At 46.9% G+C, this 9865-nt stretch overlaps 2 protein-coding genes across 2 annotated transcripts; one reads left to right on the top strand and one right to left on the bottom strand.

The window, feature by feature from the left end:
- Nucleotides 1-4005: 4005 nt before the first annotated feature.
- LOC119375610 (40S ribosomal protein S12, mitochondrial) lies at nt 4006-6517 on the top strand. The gene is made up of 2 exons (XM_037645826.2): nt 4006-4199; nt 5583-6517. The coding sequence occupies exons 1-2, from the start codon at nt 4130-4132 to the stop codon at nt 6110-6112; spliced, it is 600 nt and encodes a 199-aa protein (XP_037501754.1). The 5' UTR covers nt 4006-4129; the 3' UTR covers nt 6113-6517.
- A 700-nt stretch (nt 6518-7217) lies between these two features.
- On the bottom strand, nt 7218-9817 carry LOC119375646 (trafficking protein particle complex subunit 2). The gene is made up of 4 exons (XM_037645870.2): nt 9484-9817; nt 9228-9372; nt 8664-8749; nt 7218-7460 (listed from the first exon to the last, which is right to left on the bottom strand). Exons 1-4 carry the CDS (start codon nt 9574-9576, stop codon nt 7362-7364), a joined length of 423 nt encoding a protein of 140 aa, XP_037501798.1. The 5' UTR covers nt 9577-9817; the 3' UTR covers nt 7218-7361.
- Between the last annotated feature and the right edge of the window lie 48 nt (nt 9818-9865).

Below are 9865 nucleotides of genomic sequence, written 5' to 3'. Positions count from 1 at the left end.
AATTAAAGCATACATTTCCTTAGTAGGCAATGTCGCAGTCGCTTCATAAGCAACGTTATCCTCACCACGATAATACATACTTTTGGGTGTGCTTATTTCCAGGCAGAGGCTGCTGCGCCGCGCGGCGCACGAGCCACCCCCACACAGAAACGGCTGCTGCGCCGCACGGATGTGACGTCATGCACTTTTCCGGTTTGGCGCTTCGTTTGAATAATAGTATATGGTTTGAATAGTCGGGAGTGTCTAGCGTTACGTCTAGACGTAACAATAGAAGCTGTGAAAGTTACGTCCAGACGTAAAAATGAAAAATGTTAGTTACGTCCAGCGTGACTACAATACAAAACCGGCTTGTTAAACCCTCCGAACTGATCGGCAGCTGTGGCGTAGTTAGCTAGCGCAGCACATAAAGGACGGGTAAGGTCGCTGGTTCGAGCCCCTTCGCAGTTTGTTTTATTTATTTACTTTTTTTGGTCGCGCTACTATTGTTTTTACATTTGCGCCTCCTCATCGGCCTCCCGTCCGCCTGACTTGCTGCTGGTGGTCCTGTCCACAGGCCCTTTGATGATGACCCTCGCAGAATTGGCTATATTTATTATATTTATTATGATAAAGTGTTTTGCGAATTAATGCTCTTAATCGGAGAGACGCAGGAGGACACGAAAAGTTCAAATGCAGCTGGCTGCATCAGTTTCTCCGGCACACGCGTCAGGAATGTTGATTTCCACGGTTTATCAAAGTTTTGATGACAAAAAGGCGGACTGCAACGTAGCCACGCCGAATATGCAACAGGAAACTTTTTTTATGTCGCTCAACATACCGTCACCACCTGACGAGGTAACCGGCAGGCCGCTTCAAAATACTGACGTGCCAAAGTAATGCTATAGGCGATTAGCACTTGATAAACGATACCCAAGGGCAAGTGCCAACTGCATTAGCCCATCTACCTACAAAACAGCACGGGAGCATTTCCGTAGCAACGGATGAGAACGGCCGTACGTTTTCTCACTTAGCAAACAGCCTGCAATGCAGTAGCTTTGGCCTTCGGAGATCACAGGCTTCGTAAGTACACTTCGCAGACGCAGTGGGGTTTCATGCATGTGCGTGCGGACATTCACACGCGAACTGTGCAAAAGCATTTATTTCATCGTCGACCTTGCCCTTCGCGACAAGCAAAACTCAGCGGCAACGACACTTTCACCTTCCACAACAACACGCTTGGCATTGCAATCTAGAAAATGCAGTACGTCCAACAACAATAATCCACACTTCACACTGAGAAACTTTATGGTGCACACACTCAGATGAAGCTGCGGCGCGGTGGACGGCCGCGCTAGCTCCAACCTCCAGGATCAACTGGGCATCCTGCAATCCTTTCAGGCAACGACGACACAAAGTCTTCGGTCCTCCTTGGGGGCGGCCTAGGCCCAGGCCACGAATTTGCCGGAGTTTTCAATAAGGTTGTTACCACCACCATACATCGCAGCTACCATGTCTGCCACTACCTGACCACCTGACCTGACCTGACTACCTTTCGCAGGCGCAGCGCCCATGGCGCCCCCTGTATTTAAAATGCTTGCGATATGTGCTTAATTAACAAATGTAGGCTAATTGACTCGTAAAACACTTGTTTAGTAATATTTTTGTAAATTTAACGTATTATTATATAATAATTTATACATTCAAATAGCTTTAAGTAATAATATTTAAAGTGACGTCACTTCCGTGCGGCGCAGGAGCCACTTCTGTGTGGGGCTGGCTGCTGCGCCGCGCTACAGTGTACTAGAAGGGGGCAGTGGAACGAACGGAGCGGCCGCGCCGCATCTCGGGTGATGCTCCGGCGGGCGACCGTAGCGGCGGCGCTGTAGTCACTTTGTACTGAAGCTGTGGAGAGTGTCTGCATTTGGCGCGCGCTCGTCGCAGCCTACGAACGCGTGTAATTGCGCGTTTTGAGCGCGTTTAATGCATTACTGAGCTTCAATCGGTGTCTCAACGCCTGCTACGCGCCATGGTGCATGAGTGAATATGCACGCAGGCCAAAATTGCGCCCAGATATTCCCTGTTCTTGGAGCCTGCCGATCCCCAAAGAAGGTGACAATCGGATTTTGCGCACATGCATCTAGCTGCTCACTGATTGCTGTGCGGTTTGCAAGCAGCACTTCGAGCCGCGATACACTATAAGTGACTACGAACACTGACTACGAAGAAATAACGAACCATCGACGAAAGCCTACAATTCTTCTGCCGGCAGTCTCTACGATATATCCAGAGCATTGATCTCTGTATGAGCTTCAATGCGCTCGACTGTTTCATGAGTAACCTGAGTACAAATGACTCTATCGCAACATTTATATTAGTGACGGCTGAGTTCTGCCAGTTTTGCGCTGTTTATTTAATTCTGGCAGGCTATCTTGTTTCAACAGCGTACTTCCGCGGTTACGATGCATCGGTTATGCGACCTCTGAGGGCTTAAAATACCAATAAGGCGAGCCAGGAAGCCGAGCCGAAGGCGCGTGTTCACCTCCGAGGCACAAACTTCATGCATCAGGGCTTATCTCAAGCATATTAAAATGCACAGATGTAAATGTAGCCCGTCGGTTATTCTGCCTAAATTCATTACAGCCAGTTCGCATTTTCAATGGACAGCTTATATTGCACTTTTCCTGATCTTCTATTGATGCCATTAAAAAAACTTCTTTTTGACAACGTTTTGTATTGTAATTTCATTGCTTTATCTGCAAAGTGTCAAAATTGAAGCCAGGCCAGGGGCGGTGGTGCTCTATGCTTTGCGAGATTATGTTTATATATATATATATATATATATATATATATATATATATATATATATATATATATATATATATATATATATATTTACACGCACATATACGGACAGTAAAGTATCCCCTCCCCACCCGGCGCCTAGCAATTAATAACAATATCCGTGCAACGCACCGGAGGACGACTGTTGTTGTACCGTACCGGTCGAGTTAACTTTGCGTTCCAATACCTTTGAGCCCTCGTAATGTCGAAGTCACATTTACAGCAGCATTTGTAAAGATACGCACCGTACACGCAGCTTCGCCAACGCGCGGTAAATGTTCGGTGTGCTTTCGGCACAATATCAGCACACAGCTTTCTGAGCACAGTTAAATTCCATTAGAGCAGCTCAGTTACTCTGAATAAACTAGACGCCGAATCAACACCAGAAGAAAGCATTAAGACAGAAGAAATCAGAATAAGACACGCCCTTTTGTTTCCTCTGTCTCTTTCTTCTGGCGGTCGTTCGGCGTCTAGTTAATTGAGAGTAATTGTTCTAAATATCCCAGTAATGAGTTCGGCTCAATTACACTGAGATCGTGAATATTCACGGTCGGTGTCAGCCTGGTTTTATTTTTATATTTTGTGTACTTTTCAGCAGTGACTTCGGCTACAAGAACTGATTTGCAGTATCTCTCAAAGGCATATATGAAGCAAGCATCCATTAAAAGCTTTGAAGTTTCGTCCATAAAGGCGTACGACGACAATTCCTACGCTTAATAATGATAGACACGCAACGAAAGCCACATCAGTGCCGATTAGCCGGGTGCCGCTGACGCGTCCAGCAGTTCTAGCGGCACGTTCTAGCGCGCGGCGCCGCGCGCCTTCAGTACCGAGCGACTGCAGCGCCGCCGCTACGGTCGACGCGGAAGGCATCAGGCGGCGAGGCGCGTTCACGCCACTCGACAGTTCTAGTACACTCTAGCCGCGCGGCGCAGGAGACGCTGCCTTATTTCCAACGTTACTAGATAGCTTATTTCGATATCCTCATCATCGCAATCACCAGGCTTTCTGGTAAAATAAGCGCCCTATTTATTTTCACGGCACCATTACAATACATTTATAAATTTCCTTAGCTAATGTCGCAGCCTATAAGTAGCATTAACCCACTGCAATGCAACGCTTAGTACACTCTACTTTCGGTTGTGCTCCATTCGCTATCATCATCATTACAATCAGCGAGCCTTCCGGTAATGTAAGCGCCGAACTTATTTTGACGGCGTTTGTGACCGCTGCGGCGGTGCAGCGTGCTTTTTTGCGGTTCAGTGGTTTAGCATCGTTTAGAAAGCTTTGCGACGCAAACTCCACGATCATGAATTGCCTACGAAGTCTGGGGAACGCATTCGCCCAAATGACACTCCACGCGACCAAGCCGTGTCGGAGTAAGTGTACCGCCTAGGCGGATTTTCTCGCTCCACCAAATAGCGCGGATCCGTCTCCGCTTATCCACGAGTTTCTCATTGTAAGCCACACCATAAATCAACGTACCCTGCGCTCTCTTACCGCACTCGCAGTATTGGAACTCTTCATGCATGTAACAGGAGCATCAGCGAAAACATTCCTCGCTGCTGATTTCTTGGCACACCTGCCGTCAGACCACCGTGCATCAGACATGCACACACGTTTCGTACGTCGGTTCAGAAACATGGCACAGCTGGTCCTTCAGAAGGAGCGCGTTCCTAGGTTATTAAACATTGTTTCACTCTTCCAAAGAGAAAGGCCAACCTTACGCCGAAGCTATGCACTGTTACGGGGAGTGCGCGTAGTGCGGCACAACGAACTATCGGTCCACATGTCGTTCGACTGTAGGAATGGCACGTTCAACTTACGTGCTGCGGTGAACGGTAGACTCGCAAACTGCGTGCACACATGTTCAGTGAAAGGTTGACACGCCCGCTACACATACCTACGACAGGTGCGGAAATGACGTAATTTCCTTTAAAATAAGCATACGCTAGCTTTCGAACCAGTATATTGGTGAAAGAACAAAAAGCCAACTGTAAAGACGTTAGCGTTCGTTTTAGCCGCCCCATCTTAACCAAGTTGCACCATTGGCCGTTGTCGCGTTTTAAATATTCGTCCTGTCGAATTATTCGATGATGTAATATTCGATTCGAACGAGACACCATAGTAGAAGACTATCTACTTGTTTATTGAAATCACACGAACTTGGCGCAAGAACAGTCATAACCGCATGACTTGCGCAGCGCGAGCATTTTTCCAGGAAGCAAGATTGTGTGGGTTCTATCGAAGTTTCAATAAAGCAGTTGTTAGACTTCATCCTGTCGTCTTCTACTCTGGTGTCTCGTCCCCAGCGCAGTTTAAATTCTCAAAATAATACTTACGACACATTCGTCTGACAGCAAACTGTAGCAACAACAACAAAAAAAGAAACCATCACCAGCTTTAGAAGTTTACCTTTCCACGTTCTGCAATGCATCCGCGTCAGAAAAAAAAAATGCGTTTACGGCAAATGAGAGCACCCATTACTGCTTCGAGGTGCGCAGTACAGAGCTCAACACACTTGTCTAGAACATTGGAATGGCGCGCTCCGGACTACACTGACAACATTTGCCGATTACACGTGGTTCCAAAGAGCCCAAATTATAGCATGCATGACCACTTGGGATGATTGCTCAAGTGTGGGCTACCTAAAACTACTTTTTATCAGTATACGCGACTCCGGAGTGTGCTGGAACATGCCATTCCAGCATTCTAGACGGCGGTTCAACTCTACTTATTTTGTCGCTGTTTTCCATTTGCAGGTCTATCCTTTTGCGCAACCACGGCGTGGCAGGCGAGCCTGCCGACCACTTATGCCAGCAAGTCGACGGCAAACGCTCCCGCGACACTGCAAATCCACAGGCCGAGCCTGCCGACCGTCCAACCGGTGCGTCACCGGTTCTTTGTCCGGTTCAAGGGCAACCCTCACCGTGATGGCCTCATCTACGACCCGATCCTTGAAAAGGTGCATGCCGGCGGCATCCCACCACCCAAGAAGAAGCGCCGCCACCCACTAGACAGCAAGCCCTTCATGAAAGGCGTTGTGATCAAGACGCTCATCAAAAAGCCCAAGAAGCCAAACTCGGCCAATCGCAAGTGCGTACTGGTGCGTCTCTCTAACGGCAAGGAGGCGACGGCCTACGTGCCCGGCGTCGGCCACAACCTGCAGGAGCACAGCGTCGTCCTGGTGTACAAGTCGAGGACAAAGGACGTCCCGGGACTCAAGCTCAAAGTGGTGCGCGGGAAGTATGACTGCGCCCACGTAATCAGGAAACCGCAGGCCGGATCGTGAAAAGAGTGTAGCGCTGCTATTGTTTCAAGTGGCTCGCGCCAATGGCTGCTGAGCCGAAGCTCCTGTTGCTTGAGCGGAGCAGTTCTAGGTCATCACTGAAGAGCATTGTTGTTGAACCGAGAGCCACATAGTGCTCTCAGTAATGCCTTGTCCTTGTCTTGCATGACCTTACTGGCACTGTCAGAGCTTTCCGAAACGACCAACCCGAAGTGACATTAGCTTTGATGCAGCTGTGTGTCCAGGTCATTCACGCAACCTGCCGATGTTCGACAGCAATTCTCTTCAGCAGCATTGAAGTGTGCTTGCGTAACACTGTTGTTAGAGGTTGGAAAGATTCTTTCGTAGTTTATTGAAATAAAGAAGTGATGCAGGAGTATCCCGAGTGCCTCAAGTAGTTTTAAAGAAATCTGTCCTATGAATGTAGCAGTTCCTACTCCACATAACACTGCAACGTAGTATCAGTAAGTTTATCTTTATTCCAGCACAAACTTGACATGTGGCTCCCACTTCTAAAGCCAACACAATTCTCAAACAATTACTGTAATGCTGTCATGTTCGAGGACAGCAGCCAACTTTATTCTTGCTACAAGTTTGGAAGTCTACATGGCTTTCAAGCTTTAGTTGATTGAAAGTTTTATAGCAGAGTGCATGTTTGGTTGGAAAGGAAATGCTACTCTGGGTCCTCAGGTTAGATATCACCGCCCCAAAGTTTAAACTGAACCTTTCTTTTACTCTTACCGCCAACCTATTTGGACAGCTGTTTTCCACTACAATTCAGACCAATTGCAGATGAGATATAATCGGAGGTGGTGGTTACGTGAACTGATCCTGACAATAGTGTGCAAATTTGAACGCACTTTATGGTGCAGTGTGATGCCACCGCCACTTGTACACTTTCAGAGCATTAGTCATACCCGCCAAACGTCACAAATTTGCACGAATTCTACCAATTCGAGTTCACTTTACAACTTTACGAAGGTATTGCAAGTAGGAAACGCTGCATTTGAACATGTTTCTGTGAGAAAAAGAAGACACTAGATTGGCAAACCAAGATAGCAGTGGTTTTCACAGAACAGGTTTATTACCCTGACCCCCCCCCCCCCCTCAGAAAAAAAAAATATCAAAACGTGATTCGCACAAAACGTAAATGATTTCAAGGCAGAGCTGATGCTCGTGGATGTTGTGCAAGCACGCACAACCACTTGCAAGTTCATTCTTTTTCTCGGGATGTGCAAGTATGCAGATGTGCTCAGCCCGTCAAGTACTTCCTGCCGTAGAACTTGGCCTTTTCATCAAAAGCCGCCGACTTGATGGGAGTGTTGTGCTCATAGAATGGGTTCAACGCATACTGAAACATAGAAAAATAAACGGTATTCAAGCAACCGTACTTAAAAGTCTCTATCTTTGAAATTTCACTTAGAGGAATACCAACAAAAAATTATTATTCTCCAGTTATACTGGGTTATGACCTAATAAAAAATGTCGGCCATCGCAGTCCCTTCCACCAAGAATTCGCGCAAGTGCTCCGTCCCATAGCGCTCACTTATTTTCGTGATGTCAAGCACTTCTCGAGTGTTTCAGAGAGCTGACTTTCCCATACAGATTCGCGTTTGTGTTGCTGGTGTTAGGCCGGTAACTTGAACATCTTGGTAAATTTTGTCAAAGATTCTGACACCTCTGCTCAGCCAAACGTAATGTTTTAGGTAGTAACGAAGAACCTTTAATTTTAATATATATAATATTCACAGTAGCCAATAAAAAGTACTTGCACATTTGTGATATCGTGCTAACGTCCAGATGCTTAGCTTTGAGCGTGAAATTCAAAAATTAAACTGTGACCTTCGGTTCCTCTTCTGATAGTAAGCCTTAGCAAAATTAATGACAATAGAGCTTTAAAGGATAATTATTCAGTAGAAACTGACTTGGTGTTTTACTCTAAAATGTGGCAAAAAGGAAATTTGAATTAAGTTTAAAACTGTTACGGTCGGCATCAGAAGTGTAGAGACCACTAGGTCTGAGAAAACACTGAATTTCTCAGCAATTTGTGACTGTATTAGGCAGAAGTGAAGAGTACATGTTGTTAGTGCGTCTAAAGATAGGCGGCCTGCCAAAGTAGCGGGAATATTTAGCTTTTTCTTGCGTCACATAGTCTCTAAACTTTCAATAAATGTTGGGGTTTTACGTCCGAAAAGCATTATATGATTGAGAGACACTGTAGTGGAAGGCTCCAGAAATTTCAACCACCTGGGGTTTTTTAATGTGCACCTAAATCTAAACACACGGTCGTCTAGCATTTTGCCTCTATAGAAATCCGCTGCGGACGGGTTCCATCCCGCGACCTTCGCATTTGAGCACTGTAAGCACTAGACCACCATGATGGGTTCTCTAAACTTTTGGAGCCGACTGTACATCCACAGATTACCATGGCTGACGAATGCTGTCACGGCACAGATAGCAATTATAGGCACAAACTATTGTTTGGATAATAACAGCCAGCATTGGTTGAGTGAATTGAGCGAACCAGCAGATGGGATGGTTATGGGCTTCGTACCTTCACGTAGAACTCGTACATTTCGGTGCAAAAGCTCTTGATGCCGTCTTCGTTCTTCACGTCGTGCAGCACGAGGAAGCGCATGCCTTTGGTGACCTCGTCAAGGGTGAATGATGTCAAACAAAACATGCCTGCCCCCTCCCCTCCATCTCAAAAGCGAAATCTGTAAGCATACTTAAGATATCGTTGAGTTTTCGCCTTGCACACTGAATTTCATAATAGTACACTAGATGGGAAATCTGGCGCTAGTGTCTGTGAGTGCTGCAACTGACACTATACTGCAACGATTGGCACTTCAGCCAGCATGGGAGTGATGGGCAATACATGGATTCGCCTACGCTTCGTTCTTTCGGCTTCATGTGGCCTGCAGTCGCTTTGTCGCAAGACGAAGCTCAGCAATAGTTCAGCAGTCCCACATCACCACCTTGACCCTTTTAGGCTGACCATTTCAAATCGGATCAACACTATATGAAAACGCGTGTACACACTCGTTTCATACAGCAACTTCTACGTTAGTGCGAAGAAGCGTGAGAGACCAACCACGTCGGTCACCGCAAGGGATACGGTTCGCCGTGACGAAGGCTGAAACAAACCATTCGTTGAACTTGTCGACCACTTTGAGGTACATGTTGTTGGTGGCCCACATACACTCGTCCACCAGGTCAAGGGCGGCGTGAGCGATGAACTGGCTGAGATAACGGTGGTCTTCCTGATCGAAAACGATAAGAAGAGCGTAAGCATGAAAACGCAGCATATGTGTTAGCTAGAGATGATGAGAGGCTCATTTCAGTCGTAGCCGACAGACAAAGTGGATGTTTACCTTGTTCGCCTGCTTGTTGGCGGGGTGGAACTCCATCTCGTAGACTGGGTTGTCGAAGTGACCGACGATCACGAAGTAGTAGGACCCGGACATCGTCGGAGAATTGTCAAAATAACTGCTAACTACTTTCACCCGGCGATGCCGACAGCGCGAGCTGTTCGCGAGGAAAGCTGCCCTTCGCAAAAAATATTGAAGGAAGAAAACCTACCGACGCGTCTTTCTTCTACTGGAATGCATGTCGGGACAACCGATCTGGTGACAATGGAAATGATAAACCGAGGACAAAACGGAAACTCGAAAGCGATCGTTCCGAACCAGCTTGTAGGCGGAGACGGCGAAGCGGCGAAGTCCGTAAAGTCAGCGAAGAAAACGGCTACTGATG

This window comes from Rhipicephalus sanguineus, chromosome 11 (genome assembly GCF_013339695.2).
Source record: "Rhipicephalus sanguineus isolate Rsan-2018 chromosome 11, BIME_Rsan_1.4, whole genome shotgun sequence".
In the NCBI taxonomy this organism is placed as follows: Eukaryota; Metazoa; Arthropoda; class Arachnida; order Ixodida; family Ixodidae; genus Rhipicephalus; species Rhipicephalus sanguineus.
This window is presented reverse-complemented; position numbering and strand designations above follow the sequence as displayed.

What these genes read in the sequence shown, in the direction of transcription:
- LOC119375646 (XM_037645870.2), bottom strand. Translation starts at nt 9,576, where the DNA reads ATGTCCGGGTCCTACTACTTCGTGATCGTCGGTCACTTCGACAACCCA. An exon ending in CCAACAAGCAGGCGAACAAG is followed by an intron (nt 9,373 to 9,483) that starts GTAAACATCCAC and finishes GTTTTCGATCAG; the next exon opens with GAAGACCACCGTTATCTCAG. An exon ending in AGCCTTCGTCACGGCGAACC is followed by an intron (nt 8,750 to 9,227) that starts GTATCCCTTGCG and finishes AGGTCACCAAAG; the next exon opens with GCATGCGCTTCCTCGTGCTG.
- LOC119375610 (XM_037645826.2), top strand. Translation starts at nt 4,130, where the DNA reads ATGAATTGCCTACGAAGTCTGGGGAACGCATTCGCCCAAATGACACTC. An exon ending in CGCGACCAAGCCGTGTCGGA is followed by an intron (nt 4,200 to 5,582) that starts GTAAGTGTACCG and finishes TTCCATTTGCAG; the next exon opens with GTCTATCCTTTTGCGCAACC.